At 32.9% G+C, this 18337-nt stretch overlaps 1 protein-coding gene and 1 pseudogene across 11 annotated transcripts in view; both read right to left on the minus strand.

Moving 5' to 3' along the window:
* CDKAL1 (CDKAL1 threonylcarbamoyladenosine tRNA methylthiotransferase) overlaps nucleotides 1-18337 on the minus strand; it is a 566460-nt gene that overhangs the window by 541058 nt on the left and 7065 nt on the right. For 7 of the 11 annotated variants that reach the window (XM_039866443.1, XM_039866444.1, XM_039866449.1 and 4 more), the window contains 2 exons: nucleotides 14677-14846; nucleotides 13319-13431 (listed from right to left, as the gene is read on the minus strand). The exons of 1 other annotated variant lie outside the window; for it this stretch is intronic. In XM_039866443.1, coding sequence (XP_039722377.1) covers nucleotides 13319-13431; nucleotides 14677-14846 — 283 coding nt within the window. Of the gene's footprint in view, nucleotides 1-13318; nucleotides 13436-14676; nucleotides 14850-18337 lie in introns of those variants that run through there. 3 more of the 11 variants (XM_039866450.1, XM_039866448.1, XM_039866453.1) reach the window with 2 other exon arrangements.
* On the minus strand, nucleotides 4590-4708 carry LOC120605656 (uncharacterized; annotated as a pseudogene).

Genomic DNA, 18337 nt, shown 5'->3' on the forward strand with positions numbered 1-18337 from the left:
CACTGCCAGTAGGAAACTCAAGCAATGAAGGATTTTGCTAAATTTTCAAAGGTATTTTTAACACAAAGTAACATTCCAGAATGGATAAACCTATGTGGTGTGACCTAAGAGTCACACAAATCATTTCTTTATGGCTGTTATGTTTTAATCACTGGATTGTTTTTAGAGGCTTAAAAAAAATTAATGGTTTTTGCTATACAAAAGCAACTATGTTTTCCATGAAACATTAGCTGTCACATTAATACAAGGTTTTATCATTAATTATACTGGATTATACAGGAGTTTATAGCTACAAAATGATTGTTAAATATCTAAAATTCCAAACCATAAAATAAAAATAAAACCTGGTCCTTGTAAACCTTACATGAATTAAAGACCGATTTTCAAAACAGAAAATTAAATGTAAAAAAAATATAACCTCAGCTTAATATATTTGCGGATAAAACATCCAACACATTTTTTTTTTTTGTCAAAAAGCAAATTAAAATATTAAACACAGGTAAACAGTGCCACCTTTTGGTATATTTAAGAACTAAGCTCCTAAACTGTACAAAAATAACCTAACAGTAAAGCAAGCAATTCTCAAACCATCAATTTACAATTTAATAACACTGAAGCTTAATAAATAAGTTATTTATTTTTAAACTTAAAATTATTTTTGAAAACTAAAATATTATCTCATATTTATGTTTTCACTTCAATTTCATGAAGTCAGGAGAGAGTATCATTTCATTTCAAAGAAAATAGAAGCTTAGAAAATTTTAATGACTGATCCAAACATCCCTCAGTTGAGCCACTGCTGGATCAAAATTGCTAGTTTGTAAGTTGCAACATTAATTCCTTAAACATTATATAATGAGTTAAATCCATAGTTATATCCATAATTATCCTGTTTTTTTTTATTCTGTGTTACAAGTAATACAAATACTTCTATGTTGCAAAAGATTTTGCAAAATAATTTTATTGCTTTTATAATGTATTTTCTATACATTTAGCAAGGAAAGATAATTGTTTAAATTATTACATGAAGAATACACAAATACTGACTACATTCACATAGCTGTTTACATTTCACAAATGCAACTCTTACTCTATAATATTCTTCCTATCTATACCAACGGGGGAAAAAAAAAACAACTTGCATTTAAAACTACAAAGGGTTCTATTTTTCCCCCAGAAAAAAACACTCCTTATTTATAGTTTGCATATAATTTGTAACTTACCTAAGTCACAAGAATAAAAAGCTGCTACAAATGAGATGGAAATGATAAGCTTCAAATACTGTCCCTAAAGCTTCTTTGCCTTAATTTGATCTCACATTTAGATGTCTGTATACCATTTTCAATGTCTTCCATTTTTACATCTCCCAATGATTTCCTGAATGGTTTTCTTAGACCTTAAAATATTTATGCTGTAACATTCTCACAGTTCCTTTATTTTTATAAGCTAAATAACAATTCAGCTGTCACATGGAAAGAAAATATTCTTAATGATCTGTTTATTTTTGATTCACTTGTTGCTACAAACTTTACTCAAATTGCAGTCATCAAGGAGTTCTTTATAGAGATTTCAAAATCACAGTTAATAAGTAATAATGTGAAATTACATAGCAACTCAATTAAAAATAAAGCAAAAAAGAAGAAAATAGCTAATATGATGGTAGCTAAAATAGTTACTGAAAATACTAAAAGAGTGAAAGCAAAGAGCAAGCCACAGGGATGAGCCATATATATCTGTGAAACAGAATTCCATGATCAAATGCAATAATCAGACATTAACTCAGAAATGTACTTAGGTGATTAATTAGATTCACTTCCTGTTCATAACATATTCAAGAAAAAGCACAGTTTAAGACTTGAAAACTGGTAAACTTAGCTATTTCCAAAAATGATTTAGTGGGAAAGACCGAATATAATGCTAAGAATAAATTTTTGAAGGATTTCATTTCACCCACAGCTCTTTTTTCATCATTATGAGGGCTGGATGGATGCTCACCCTCAAGAGTAAACAACATTCCAGATCTTCTCTAGAGACTCTTAATTTCCTTCCCCTCTTTCAAATGGATGAAAGTCTCATTTTAAAGACCCTTACTTTTATTTCTCTCTGCTTTATTCCCTGGGTAAAAAGGGAAAAAGAAATGAGAAACTGCCATTCTCATTGCCATACTTACACTATGCTCCCTTTCACATCATTGCACATAACTCAACATCTGAATACAAGTCGCACTCCAAGATCACTGCTCTCTGCGAGTACACAGGCATACAGACAAATACATGGAAATATATATAACCAAATTTTATTAAGTTTGAAGGAACATCAAAATTTCTAATACTGAATTAAATTCCATTAAATTGAAAGCAATTACTGCTTCCAATTTAATAAGAATGGATTAAATTAGATCTCTGATTCAAAACAATTTGTAGTGTCCATGTCAGGAAAAGTGATAGTACGAGGATCTTATCCAAGATCCGTCAAGACTATGCAGACTGGACTTGACAGCCACCTAAATGGGATTCTACTGAAAAACTCAAGGGATTCACACATGCACAGACATACATGCCATGTTTATTTAACCTTTAGAATACATTTTTTGTTCTTTTATAAAGAATAAAGTTACTTCAATACATTATAGTGAAAAATCTTTTTTTCACTTCTTCACCAATGCATACACACACAAAAACACACGAATTCCTATTTTGTGCCAGGTACTATGTTTAATGATGGTAATAATACCAAACACATTGAACCCTTTACATGTATGTACTCACATTCCATTCTTAGAAAGGACTACTATTGTTGTCTTCATCAAATAAGTGAGAATACTGAAGCACAGAGATACTGTCATTTGCCCAAAGTCATATAACTAATAAATGGCAATAGCTGGCTTTACAATCTGGCTTAATATTAATAGCTGAATACAGTCTGCTCTTCATCACTAGTCAACAGTGTCTCTGGTGTCAAAGATTGACGATGACTAAGAAGGAACTCACATGCCATGGGAAAGAACATGCAAAACAGATAAATTACCTAAGATAGCAACGAGCTGTGGTACCATTCTCTCTGTCTCTAAGTCAGGGGAAAATAAGCTAAACAGCATCAGTGCAGCATATACAAGAGTTAGGATCTAAAATGATCAGATTAGGTGATGTGATGTACAGTAACAAATACTGCAAAAAAAAAAAAAAGCCATTAAATCACCCATATAAATTACCTTAACATATGTTAATAGGTTTGAGGATTCATGAGCAAATCAAATTGCATCTTATGCAAAAGTTAGTTTTTAGTAAGTGTAAAAGTAATCCATGGTAAAGGTAACAAATATTTGTTCTTAGATTCAAAAAATCTCACCTCAGTCAGCTCCTATGGGCAAAAGGACAATGACCACATTCTAAGACAAGCACACAGTCAGGGCAACAGAGCAAGAAAGTTATCAAGCAGTAAGTCAATGAACAAATTATTCATATGTGGTCTCTAGCACACATATTGCCGGCTGATATCTGCACAGGACCATGCTGCCTCTGAAAAGGTCAATTTGTCCAATTCTTATATAAATACTAGTGAAAGTTTAAAAAGCAATAAATCATAAAAAATTAAGTGTTAACTAATTTAATAACATCTAATAATTTTATCAGAAGACTATCTGTATCATGAAATTCACTTTTCACGTCTGTAGTGATCAAGTAAGGTAATGCTGCCATCTATTGTCCAATAACTAAAAATACATCATTCTTTAATCCAAACCCGCTAAAATTTTAAAGGCCAAAAGAACCAAAACTATTTTACGCATACAAGTATCAACATCTCAAAAAATGTTTTTCTTCAAAATAAAATATGACAATGCAGAAAAAAGATTTTTTTGTGTAAAGCTTTCATGGTAATTTATCATCTACACATTTTCTTTAAAACATTAAAATTTAAACACAGGCTATTATTTCTAAATGAATTATCCAAAAAAGTTTTATAAAATCTCAAATAGTAATTTGACTCATTAAACAATTAATCAAATGTCAAGTTTCTAAAAATCTATGGGTCTGTGTTGATTCGTCTCTCAAAAAAATGCTAGAAAATACTTTAAGTGGTTCAAAACTAGAATGCCAGCAACTTTGAAAAGTCATCTTAATACGATTTAGCACTCCACAGTTTATTCACACAAAAAATTAATATGACTACACATGAATTGCAGTATGACTATTACATGCTACGAGAAATGCAAAGAGGTTCGAGTAATCTAAAAAGGTCAGGCCAAAAGTGAAACGGGATGAAAAACGATCTTCAATTTCCCAAAGAAAGACAATAAAAAAGGTAAACTTTTCCCACATCTACTAGTGAGAAAACTGAGGAAAAAAAGTTTAAAACTTTTATCAAAGTAACTGAATGACCATGTGTGAGATATTAACTATTATTGGACATTCACTTATGACATAATACCAGGATAAGAAAAATTAGCACCTGGAACCAAAATATTTTAGAATTCACAAGAGTGAACTAGATTTTGTCTTTTTTTTTTTTAAATGAGACAACGCTTGGTTGATCTCACAGACTGCAAAGACTTTGTCATTTTACAATCCCTTATTTTTTATATTATTTTATGCCTACAGCACCTGGTTTTCCTACGTGGTCTCCCATCCAAGTACTAACCACGCCCAACCCGGCTTAGCTTCCAAGATCAGACAGGATCAGGCTTGTTCAGGGTGGCATGGTCATAGACTAGATTTTCTCTTTATCTCTTTAAAAGATGAAGATTCTAATCGACCATGCAAGTTCACTCTCAAACATAAAAGAAAATACTGCTTGGGACTTTTTAAAAAGTTGACACTACTAAATCTGTATAGATAACACACAATTTAATATAAAATCAAAACCAGGGCCACTTAATGGAGCGTTGGTTCAAACACACATAGTTTTGTTTCATCTCATTACAAGAGGAGATTCTTGGACCAACAAGATAAAATAACAGAAACCATATCTCTCCATGCCCTATTTAAAGAAGGGGGAAAAAAAGCCCACAATGTAAAGATGAGAAAAATTGGCAAGTATCCTATTTATATCACATTAATAAAGAGTCCCAACACCCCTTTGAAATGTATTAAACTATCTTTTTGAAATAGCACATTCCACTAAAGCATTGCAAAACTTAAACAAAAATTTTAGCATTATAATTTAAATTTTAGGAACTCAAATAGAAAATCTTATTCAGTTTTTTATTATAAAGCATAATATGATTCCTTATGTAATGAAAAGCAATTTCCCCCCATTTCTCAGTCAACTTGGACTCCTTTTAAAATAAGGACAATCTCCTTAATAAACATTATAGGTAAAATGAGTAAATTTTATGATTAAATTATATTCAATAAAGTTGTTTCAAATTTTTTAAAATATAGAAAAACTATTAACCACGATACACCAATTAAGCTATGCAGTATCTTTACCACACTTTCCTCAACAAATGTACATATTCAGCTCCCTTTTCAGGTCACATACCAACATTATTATACTTGTACAGGGTATATTTATCCCTGATCACAAAGGCAACAGTGATAGTTTTCCAGAATGTTATGCATAACAAATGGCAATTAATTATATGTATCAATGGCCTTCCAAATTGAAGCACTTTTAAGACCTAATTATTTATAAATGGTTTTTCAGTTACATGTCTCCACATCCTTCCAAATGATGGGGTCTTTCATTCACACACACACACATACATGCATACACTACTTCTCTTATATTGACTTTCATTTCAATCTTTGGTTTTATTTAGGAAATCAAGTATGTCCTCTGCAATTTCCAGTTTAAAAATCATATTTTAACCCCTTTAAATTGCTGCTCACCTTCCACAACTTCAACCAATGCATCTTTTACTTTGTCACCATTCCCAATCTACTGTCCTCAACAAAAGGGAAATGTGGTGTGAAGAGCAACTTTTCTTTACTTGACTCCTTCTGAGATCCCAAGAAGCTTTTTCCCAACTCAGGCTAGCCATTCCATAACTCTAAGTATAGGATTCCGAAACTGCATCTACCTAAAACACAAGGTCAGGTTAAAAAAAAAAAAAAGGCTGTCTTGTTCACACATTTACTGCTTTAATTCAACTCTTTACCATATACTGTAATGTAATGTGCCCAGAGGTCTCATTTTACATTTAGATATCTCCAAATTATTCTCTCTCACCAAATCCTAACATGGGGAGATAAAAGGTAAGAAAGCTACCAAACCTCTTTAAGACTTCTCTCCTTGAAAGTTGAGTTCCTTGGAGAGGTCTGAAAGAAGGAATACAGTTCAGTGATCCATTAGCAATTGTCATCCCTACCACAACTGGTACATCTCTCTTACTTCGTTGGAAGTCACACCCTGAAAAAACGTCTACTTCTACTACCTCTGCGCTGTCAGATCCTCATGCAAAACCAGCTTTTAATAAAAGTCTCAAGTTTCTGTATAAAATAACTAGAAAAAAAAACTTATAAAGAATGCTCTTAGTATTTCATGTCAATAACCTACTAAGAATATTTTCAAAGTAACCAAGAAGGAAAGGTGAAAGTGAATTACTGGCAAGTTAAGGAAGTACTTTTAAATAATTATCTTGAGACTACAGCTTTCCTGCACATAGGACATATAGATAAATAGTAAAAGCTTGTAAAATTAGCCTGAAATGCCCACATAAGGAGGACATTTTACAGATCAATAAACAGTTTCTATTTTAATGTACATGAAAGGCTTTGTTTCTCTTTACATAACCTTTCTTTAACTTCTGAACTTTAGAATAATGCTTAGATTCAACTTAATCTATAAGCTGATGGACATCACTTGCATTACAGACACTCTGCAAATGATTAGAATACAATTTATTGTCACTATAATTCCAGATGGACTTTAGAACCTTCAGATAAAAAGCATCACCTTTGGCTACAGAATAAAGAATTTCTGCACGGAAACTCTGGATGACATTAAGAAAAATGTTCTATTCAGCATATAACTAAACTTTTTATTATACTTACTACTAATACACATAATTTAAGTCAGAAATCTAAATAGCAGGATATTTTAAAAGAATTTTTAAAAGCCAAGGTTAACAAAGTCCTTGTTCTGTCTTTATCTTCAGGTATAAGCTATATAAAATCAGCAACAAACATGAAAATGTTTTGCAAACTATAAGACAGTATACACATGTAAATAATCATGATGGTGAAAAAATCAAGAAGGCTAGATTAAAGAAGTACATGTAGAAGGCAAATTAAGAGCCCTGTACTAAGACAGTGGATGATTCCTTCACTGAATTCCATTAGAGGTTCAAGAAGAATATAGAAATCAAGATGACGTATTTATGTTCCACTGGGAGATGACTTGACATTTAGAATTAAGGAAGTGGGAATGAACCAGGTAACTCTCAGCTGATGCTGTTCTCTATAACAAAAGGAACAGCTTACTTCCAACTCTTAACTCAGTGCTAAAATTAATCAACTGAGTGTGTTTCTGCGGTATGGAGTCCAGTGGTACATACCACCCTTACTCCCATCCAATTAAAAAAAAAAGGCTTTTACTAAGGTTCATATATAAAAGACTTCTAAAAGAAAAGAAATTTCAAAATGATGGGCAGAAAAAAAAAGACTCTAATAAAAGCCATTATTATTATTCAATTTCCAACAAAATACCTTTAAAATATCAACTGTGAGAGACTACATAGCATAGTGCAGAGCAGAGGCTATGGAGACAGACAGCAGACATGTCTCAATGTCAGTTACAGCACATATTAGTTGAGTGACACTACATATGTCATGTGTCTTCCTTTGCCCTGTCTCAATCTCATCTTGAAAAACACAGAAACTTCATTCCAAAGTTATTTCATTTGGTCCTTAGAGAAACTCATATGAAATGCCTAACACACAGTAGCTTTTAACCAATTCAGTTCCCTTCCATGAAAATGTGTACAAAAATCCTGATTTTACATAAAACTAGCTGGCACGAAATACTGTGTCACCTAAAAGAAGCATAGTACACAAGACATTTTCACTTAGTTGTATTTTGAAGTTGAAGTCCATTACTTTTTCAGCTTCCCATAGAATTAATCTACTCCTTGCCTTAATATTTTTTATTTTACAGATAAACTCAAGATATTAATGTGAAATGTCATGGTTACCAGTTCTTAAGACTGAGATAAAATATCCCACTGACCTCAGTCTTAAAATTTAAAACTACTTCAAATCAAATGGCCAGGTCCAGGAAACGTTTAAAATACAGTCATTTAATTATAATACACGCTCCTATATCAGTTAAACTAGTGTTTATTTCTTTCTACAGAGATATTTTCTTTATTCAAACATGAGATATTGTAATCAGACTTGACATTAGCACCAAGTATGTCTAAAATGTAAATTGTAAATGCTCTTTTAATGAAGTGGACCCTACTTCCCCTTTATTATAAAAAAAATGAAAGAATATGTTAAAGATTGACCACTTACTAAAATAACTTCTAAGATTTAACATACAATATGAAGGCTTTTCCCTTGCCAAGCAACAATATATTTCTTGTCTACTATAATCCATGTCTAGCTCATTTGCACGTTTTCATACCTCCTAGCATCATAACATATATTATGTTCAGAGAACATAGGATGAATGAATAAGCTATATACAAAGAAACTATGAAGAACTGTAACAGCCCAGTAATTTTAAAATGATTTCTCTGAAACTGTGGGCACCCAAGCTAAACACACTATTCTAACTCAGGTAAGCTTATCACAAATATTTCATATATGTAACACACATTACTCTTATGTGTTTATGAACTAGAAGCTCAGTTGATGGCCTTACAAGAGACTATTTTCCATTAACCAAAAAGCATATGCTATATTCCAGAGTAAATGTGACTACAAACTAAACATCTCCCTCTCCAACATCTCTCTCTCTCTCCAACGTATCTCTAACATATTTCTACCACATCTATATCTAAATGAGGGTTACCCCCAAAGCAGTCACCTTGGGAGACCATACCTTATTAGGCTAGACAATGATTATGAGTTCTTTGCTGAAATTATATGAGCTGCGATGTTCTGAAGAAACCCAAAAAGTACAAAAATCACTATTATGAACACTTTTTGAAATCCTTTTAGAAGTTTTCAGAATCGATTAAGATAAACAAAAATGCCTTATTTTTAACTAAAACAGCATTGCTCACTAACAAATCACATACTTTATTCATCAGATTTGGCTTCAAATGACCTGTGAAAATTCTAACACTAAATGTACTCTCAAGATACGAAGCTCTGCCACTACTGAAAACACTGAAAATGATTTACCAACATCTTCAAAAGAAATAATCCAAAAACAATACTTGAAGGCCAAATTACTGGAAAGAAAGTTTATTCCACAAAAATTGCTTTGTTGAAGAAGACACTCATGGAATGTATGCATTCAAAACCTATTTCTTTAAAAAGCCACTGTATCTACAGGGACAGTTTAATTGCTTTCCATGATACTAATTTAATTGTATTACGCAAACATGTATCCATGATTTAATTAATTGTTCTGAGTTTAAGGGAATGACATCATTTCTCAGCAGGTTTCATTCTTTGAATAAAAAGCAAGCACACACTATTTTATATGTTATGAACCACCTATTTCCTCAAAATAATGAGGGTCTGAAAGAGGTAATGAACAAGCCCTAACTGGAATAATTATATTCCTGGTATCACAGTTAAAAGCAGTAATTTCAAGTATATACCCCACATAATCTTTCTTCCCCAAACAGTAAAAATATCTACGATTGGTAACTGAGAGCTAATTTTGAATTTCTCTGTATATTGTTTTCAATCTCTGTGTACATTATGATCTATATTTTATACCTATTTTAATCAAGTATACAATTAAATATTTTAGGCCTATGTTTGATTAATAAAACATTATAAATTATTAAGCAATATAATTTTTATAAAATCCCATTATTTCACAATAATGAAAGAGATTACTGGCATAGGTAATCCAGGAATCATTCATATCCTATATCAAATCTAAATATAATATCTATAGATTTCCTTCTTAAATGTTTTACAGAGCTAATATTGGTCATATTTCCTGGGCCTACAGCACCTAAACAAGTGAAGAAAGTGGTCCTTTAATCTGCTGCATACAAACCATACTAGAATTAAAAACTGAAGATGTGTTTCTAAAGTGGGGACAATCACATCAACGAGGTAAAGAGACAATCATCCAAATGGGAGAATATATTTGCAAGCAATACCTCCAATAAGGCCCTTTTAACCAAAATATACAAAGAACTCATACAATTCAATAACAATAAAAAAACAAACCACCCAATTAAAAAATGGGCAGAGGACCTGAAAAGACACTTCTCCCAAGACATACAATTGGCCAACAAACATATGAAAGGATGCTCAACATTGCTAGCTATTAGGAAAATGCAAATCAAAACCACAATGAGATACCATCTCACACCTGTTAGAACAGCTATTTTCAACAGGACTAGTGTTAGAGAGGATGCAGAGGAAAAGGAACCCTCATACACTGCTGGTAGGACTGCAAATTGGTAGAGTCATTATGAAAAACAGTAAGGAGTTTCCTCGAAAAACTAAGAATTGATCTACCATATGATCCAGCCATCCCTCTACTAGGTATTTACCTCAAAGACTTGAAAACATACATCCAAAAAGATATTTGCATACCGATGTTCTTAGCAGCATTATTCACGGTGGCCACAACATGGAAGCAACTGAAGTGTCCAACGATAGATGATTGGCTAAAGAAGCTATGGTACATATATACAATGGAATATTACTCAGCCATAAGAAGAGATGAAATACTGCTATTTGCGACAACAGGGATGGACCTTGAGATAATTATGCTAAGGGAAATAAGCCAGACAGAAAAAGTTGAAAACCACATGATATCACTTATTCTGTGGGCTATAAAACGAAAAGCAACAAATAAGCAGGGCAAACAGAGACTCACGGACATGGACAACAGACTAGTGGTTACCAGAGTTGGAGTGGGGGGGCGATAAAAGGGGTCAAATATGTGGGGACAGAAAGAAATCGAACTACGCACAGTGAACATATAATGCAATATATATATGCCTTACTGTTAAATTGTACACCTGAAACACTAGATTTCATTAACCAATGGCACAAAAAAAAATTAATTAATAAAGTGGGGACAATCAACAGCATATAAAAGTAATAAACAAAAACAAGTAATATATGTATATAAAATATACATTGAGATAAATTAATTTCATATTCAAAGGAATGCCTCCTTAATTCTCCCTTTCTACTTTCCCAAATAGGAAGCCAAAAGTAGGTGTACATAACAAAAGTGTATATAATATTCTTGTTAAACACAACAGGACTGTTATTTTACATAGACGACTACTGTTATAATACCAAACACAAAATGCTAATGGTCTAAAATTTATATTAAAATGTGTTAGATAATTAATAGCACCTAAGAAAGTCATCTCTGATATTTTTAATGTTTTGGGAAATTATCTTAAAGGCTATTTTCTTAATACTCAAACTGCACCGTCAGAATGTGTTAAGGCAAAGCCAAGGTAAAGTATGCCAAAAATTCCTAATGAATAGAGATGTGCATATTTTGAGTATTTTTTCCTAAAGAACAAAAGTATTAACAATGATTTTGCTGTCTAAAAAATAAGTTATCAAAAACACATAGTTAATGACATATGATCATTTAGCTGCTGAAGAAAACAATACTATAGAGTATGTTCCCAATTCTCACAAGCTATCTTGAAGCTAGGACTTGCCCATTACACATACACAGGCAACGTCAAGCTATAGAATAGTGGTTAAGAGCAGTATTTTGGAGTGACAGAGAATTCACTGCCCGTGCCACTTAAGGTAAGACAACCTCTCCACTCTCACTTGCAATGGCAGTGATGCCACTGTTTTCTCATAACACTAGAACTAAGCAAGATGACATATATGAAGCACTGTCACAAAGCATTCAAATTATGGTGCCATTTAATATACATACAGCTAGATACAGTAACAAATATAAATGTGTGTACATGCCCGTTAATATACTCATTTCCTAGCTCAGTCCATTGAGATGACCTAGAAGCACTGACACTTCCCAATGGCAATGGGCATACCCAGTGTCCAGATCTCTGATCTGATTCTAAACACCATTCTTCTAATGAAGGGGATCAGGGCTCCCTGGAAAGTGGTCACTTCCAAGGCTGGGGAAGGGAAAATATAAGACTAGAATATCTTGTGGTGCCAGAAAGTAAGGAAGTACTCAAAAAAGAATGGGGGCATATTGAGAAGACATGGGAGCCAGACTGAATGAATGAGGTCCTATGGCCAAGTTTAGAACAATGAGCAGCAGAATAAATAATATTATCAGACTACAACCCATAGAATAAAAAAATAGCCATGAGTCCATACTGATATAAATAAGTCAGTGAGGAAGAAAGGATAGCTCTTCTTTACACAAGATTCCAATTAATAAATGTGGAAGAAACAACAAAATAAAAAATGACCACTAAGCAAACAATGCAGTAATAACTGTTGCAGACAGGATCCAATGGCAGATACTAAAATTAGTAGACAAAAAGGTTGAGGAGAAACAGGATATTTATTCATTACAATGAGAAAAAATATTAACTTTAGTGTGGAGAAATCTGGTAGACAAGGGTTAGTGCGCTAGTAGTAAGACATCCTGACATCATGAAACCCCTGATATGAGGCTCTGAGAAGGATATAATATCATTTCTGTGCTCTTCTTGCCAAAAATGCATACATAACCTTATTCTACTCATGAGAAAACATCAGACAAACCCAAGTTGAGAGACATTCTACAAAATAACGAATCGGTTTTCTTCAGCAGTTCAAGGTCATAAAAGACAAGAAAACACTGAGGCATTGTCACAGATTGAAAGAGACTAAGGAGATACTACAAATAAATGAAAGGTGAGATCCTAGATTGTATCCTGGAACAAAAAAAGAACCTAAATGGGAAAAATGGCAAAAGTCAAATAAGATCTGTAGTTTAGATAACACTGTTGCATTAACGTTAATTTCCTAGCTTGTTAATTATACTATAATTATGTAAGATGTTAATATTAAGGGAGGTTCGTAAAGGACATATGCAAACACTGTAATTTTACTACTATTTTGTAACTCAAAGTGTTTCAAAATAGTTGTTTTTTTTTTAATATGATATCCATAGTTACATAGGCAATGTATAATAGCTTTTTGTTTTGCCTTAAAATACCCTTGAATTGCTGAAGCTATAAGACATATCTCTAAAAAACTCAGCTCAATAAATACATTACAAATCTAATTACCTGTAATTTTATATCCAAAGGCAGCTAGTTGTCCAGCCATATATTCTCCATCTGAATTATTATGAGAACAACCCCATGTTCGTATCCAAATTTTCTGTATGCCTGGAATAGTGCTATTAAACAATCAATAAAAAAATTTTAAAAAGTAAGTCTCATTAAAGGATTTAAAAAAAAAGTACTAGATGATTTCTGGGCAAATTATGCAAAAAAAAAAAAAATACACTCACTGCAACCCATTCACAAGCTATTCATTAAATGTACCAAGTTAATCCATAATCTATTGTTACACCAAAAGTCTAAAATCAAAAGAAAATAACCACAGGATTCTAATGTAAAGCTCTCTACATAAAAATATCTTTTTCTCTGAATTGGATTTTAGAGAAATACAAATTCAGTACTACTAATGTACTGCCAAGTTCAACTCTTAGAAAGGTACATGTAACAGCAAAGAAAATGGATCCAGTAACAACAGCAAATGAAAAAAAAAGTAAATACATCTATTTGCTCATAAAGAGACGATATACTACCTACAATCTTTATTTTATAACTTACTGATATAAATAACTGAACCAAAATGGAAAAACTGTCACCCTATGGCATTCATAAAAGTACTTCATATATAAATATAGAGTTCTAAAAATATAATCATTTTAGGAAGGAAAAACTTAGATTGCCTTGATAATTTATAATTAAACAGAAATTATCTTAAGGACATGTTCAGGACAAATTTGATAAACAAAATATAAGCAAATTTTAAGTTCATAGCTTTTAAAAGCTTAATATTACAAATGAAATCAAGTATATTAAAATGTTCGACAATTTACTAGATAAATAAATGTTGACATATTAAAACTATACAACGGCATAATCATTTCTGGCTAGGCCATGTTAGAATTTCACTAGAGACCTAACATAACAGTGTAAACAGCACAATAATTTATTTGTGCCCAATGCCTTTACCTGATGCATAAGTATTTATAAATTTGCTAAGAAAAATTAAATGCCTCAACCACTACTGTCTCATTAGAACCACAAATTCCGGTTAAAAAAAATTTAATTCGGAAGTCACAAAAATTACATACTAACTACAGTAATATCAAAGAGATGGGGAGGTGTGGAGTAATATCTTTATACTAAATAATGTCCTAGGCCTCACCTTCAAGGAACACATGATTTGACACTTCTTTAACCAATCACTTCACCAAATTAAAAAACATGCAAATAAAAAAATAAATCTACATATTTCATCTCAAAATTTCAGAGGTTTTTTTAAGAGACGTTTTACATATCACAAAGACCAGTATTACCAGCTTCTCCCCTGAAACAATACCAAATATAATTTCAAAAAAATAGCTTACCTATCGCTTGGTGGACTGTTTTCCTCTTGCAAATATTTTTGGGTATGTCGCCTTCGCACCTTTGGAACAACGTGCTTTCTTGCAAAATGTCTATCTTGTGGTTTTGAATCTTCCTGTGACACGATATCTTCTATGTCATCCAGTAGTGTACCACAGGATGCAGAAAGCATCTTCTCCATCACATAAAAAGGTTATAAATGATATGAGTCCCTCAGAAAATCTGTTTAACATAGCATCACTTATTAAATATCCTTTCTTAACTTGAATCCAATAAAGCCTTTAGATTCAACTTTAAGTTTACAGAAAATGCAGAGATAAAGAAACACAAGGAAACAATCAGACAAATCCTATTGATAGTGGGACATTCCAAGGTTCAAATGGAAGGAACTATGTCTTCAACAAATCAATATCGTGAAGAAAAAAGCAGGAGAGGAACTGTTCAAGATCAAAGGAGACTTAAAAGCCTAACAATTAAACGCAACTCATGCTCTTGTTCAGATCCTACAAATTTTGGGAACAACCAGGGAAACCAGAAGGTGAACTTGGTATCGTTAATATCAGGATATTGCTATAAATCATTAGATATAAAGTATCATGTTTATGTTTTAAAATCTTATTTTTTGACACTCAATACATTATTTTTATATATTATAAAAAAATTTATTTTTTAGAGATGTACACTGATATTTGGAGGTGAAATGTCATTATATCTATAATTTGCCAAAACAAACATGAGATTAAGACATATGGGAAAACATTTACAACTCTTAAATCTAGAAAACAGAAATGTTGGTGCTCATATCCTATTCTACTTTCTCGAATGTTCAAAATTTTTGTAATTAAGAAAATATAGACATAACTTCCAGGAAGACAGAATAGACATAATTTTCCCTATCCCTCCTGCTAAGTACAACTAAAACTCTGGATATTATATATAAAATAAACATAAGACTTTGAAAAGCAGAGAGAAGAAGGCAGATAGGCTAGGGACATTGGAACCCAAGGAACAACGCAATGGTAAATTCCCTGGGGTTTCTTTTGCCTCCTATATCCCAGACTTGGGGTTGAAGAAGCCAGTGACCCAGAAGTGCCAACAGATGCAAGTAATAAAAGCCTCCAACTAAAGCCTGTTTTCTTGTCAAAGAACCAGAAAAGTAGCAAGACAGAAAACTTTCAGACAATAACCATTCTACTAAAAAAAAAACCCACAAAACACAAAACCATGGTCTCACCTCCAGACAAGCCACAAAGGCCAAGTGGGGAGACCTGATTGCTCCCCTACAAGGCTACAATAAGGTGCCCCAACACACCTCACCAGGGTAGGACCAGAGAAAGCCAAGTAGGGATCCTCTATTTTCAAACCAAACAAACAACAGGTAATGAAGCCATACTCCCATCCTGCAGTGTCAGTGAAACGTTTTTGTAGACATAGTGAGATTGTTCTAAAATTTACATGGAAAAGTAAAGAAATTAATATATTTAAAACAACTGGTAAAAAACAAAAAGAATGAAGTGGAAGGAATTGGCCTGCCCCATTTTAAGACATACTGTATAGCTACAGTAATCAAGACTGTATAGTATTGGTAGAACACAAACATAGATTGACAAAAGAGAACAGAGAATCTGGAAATAGACCCAAACAAATATGGTTTTTCACAAAAGTGCAAAAGCAATTGAATGAATGAGGAAAGAACCTTTTCAACAATTAGTACGAGAGCAACTGAATACTTACAGACAAAAAAAAGACACAAAATTCAAACTATGTCATGGACTTAAATATAAAGTGTAAAACTATAAAAGTTTAGAAAAATTCATAAGAGAAAATCTTTAGACCCAGAGCTAGATGAAGAGTCCTTAGAGGTTGACACCAAAGGCACAATTCATAAAAAGAAAAATTATTCAATCCAGACATCATAAAAATTTAAAAATTTATCCTCTGCACAAGACTTCTTTGAGAGAATGAAAAGTCAAGCTACAGAATAGAAGAAAATATTTGCGAACCACACATCTGACAAAGGAGCAGTATGTAGAACTCAAAACGCAATATTAAAAGCACAATCTAATTAGAAAATAGACAAAAGACATAAAGAGACATTTCACCTAAGAGGATATACAGAGGACAAATAAACACATGAAAAGAGATTCAACATTATTAGCCATCGGAGAAATACAAACTAAAACTATAATGAAATACCACACCACTATCAGAATAGCTAAAATTAAAAAATAGTGAAAACACTGAATGCTGGTAAGAGTGCAGAATAAGTGGATCACTCACGCAGTCCTGGTAGAAATATAAAATAGTATAGGTGCTCTGGAAAAAAGTTTGGCATTTTCTTTAAAAAAACTAGTCATGCAACTATAATGCAGCCTGGCAACTGTATTTCGAGGCGGGGCGGGGCAGTGGGGGGCCAGCGGGGATTATCCAAGAAAAATAAAGACTTATAATCACAGAAAAATCTGAACACAAATGTTTACAGCAGCTTTCTTTGTAATAGCCAAAACATGGAAATAACCCAGATGCCCACAATGGGTTGAACGGTTAAACAAACTGTGGTTCATCCATACCATAGATTACTACCCAGCAATTAGAAATAATGGATTATTGATACATGCAACAACCTGGATGAATCTCCAGAGAACTGTGAAGAATAAATACAGCCAAACCCAAAAGGTAACATACTATATGATTACATTTATATAGCACACTTGAGATTAAAGTAACAAAATTATAGAAATGGAGAACAGAATAGTAGTTGCCCAGATTGAAAGAGAGGATGAGTGGGAGGAAAGTAAACATGACTATAAAAGGACAACATGAGAGATCTTTGTGGTGATGGAAATGTTCCTATATCCTGACTATATCAATGTCAATATACAGGTTGTGATCCTGTATTACAGTTTTGTAAGATCGGTAAAGTGTACAGCATCTATACATAACTTTTATAAATGTAAATGAATCTACAATTATGTTAGAATAAGATACTGAAAGAAAAAAACTTTCAGAAGAAAGAAAATGAAAACAGACAATGAGTACACTTACTGGTAGTGCTATTAATACTATGTCCAGACAAGAAGCAAGTGCTCACAGAGTCATCCCATTAACCATTCACAGCAACTCCCTGAGGCAGGTGGTATTATTAGCCTCACTTTAAAGTGCAATCTGAAACAGAGAAGCTAACTTACCCAAAGCCGCACAACAAGGATTCCAGGTCAGATTAGCCCAAGCCCTCATGCTGTGTGGTATCCCACTGCCTACTTAGTGTATGTACACTGAGTGACCACTGTTCTTCATCTGTGTTAAGGATCCTATACTCTCCTCTGGTCTCAAGCCTTTCTAATCAATTTTCCTTTTCAAATGCCAGATTCGCATTTCTCCATTAACAACTTTTGACTAACAATGGCTTCCAGCCAGACTCATTATGTACCCTTTACTGTAATGTACCCTTTACAACTATGACAGATTATGCCCTGTAAATCAGACAAACCTCTGTTCAAATCTCAGCTAGCTTTACATTCTTAGTAGGAGCAAAAGATTAGAAATAACCCAATGGCAATCAATCAAGATCTGGCTAACTTATAGTTAACATGCATACAACATGGGCACTGCGGAACTATCCATCACAGTCCTCCTCCTTCCCTAGACACGGGAATGGGGCAC

The sequence above is a fragment of the Pteropus medius genome, unplaced genomic scaffold (assembly GCF_902729225.1).
Source record: "Pteropus medius unplaced genomic scaffold, Ma_sr-lr_union100, whole genome shotgun sequence".
Lineage (NCBI taxonomy): Eukaryota > Metazoa > Chordata > Mammalia > Chiroptera > Pteropodidae > Pteropus > Pteropus medius.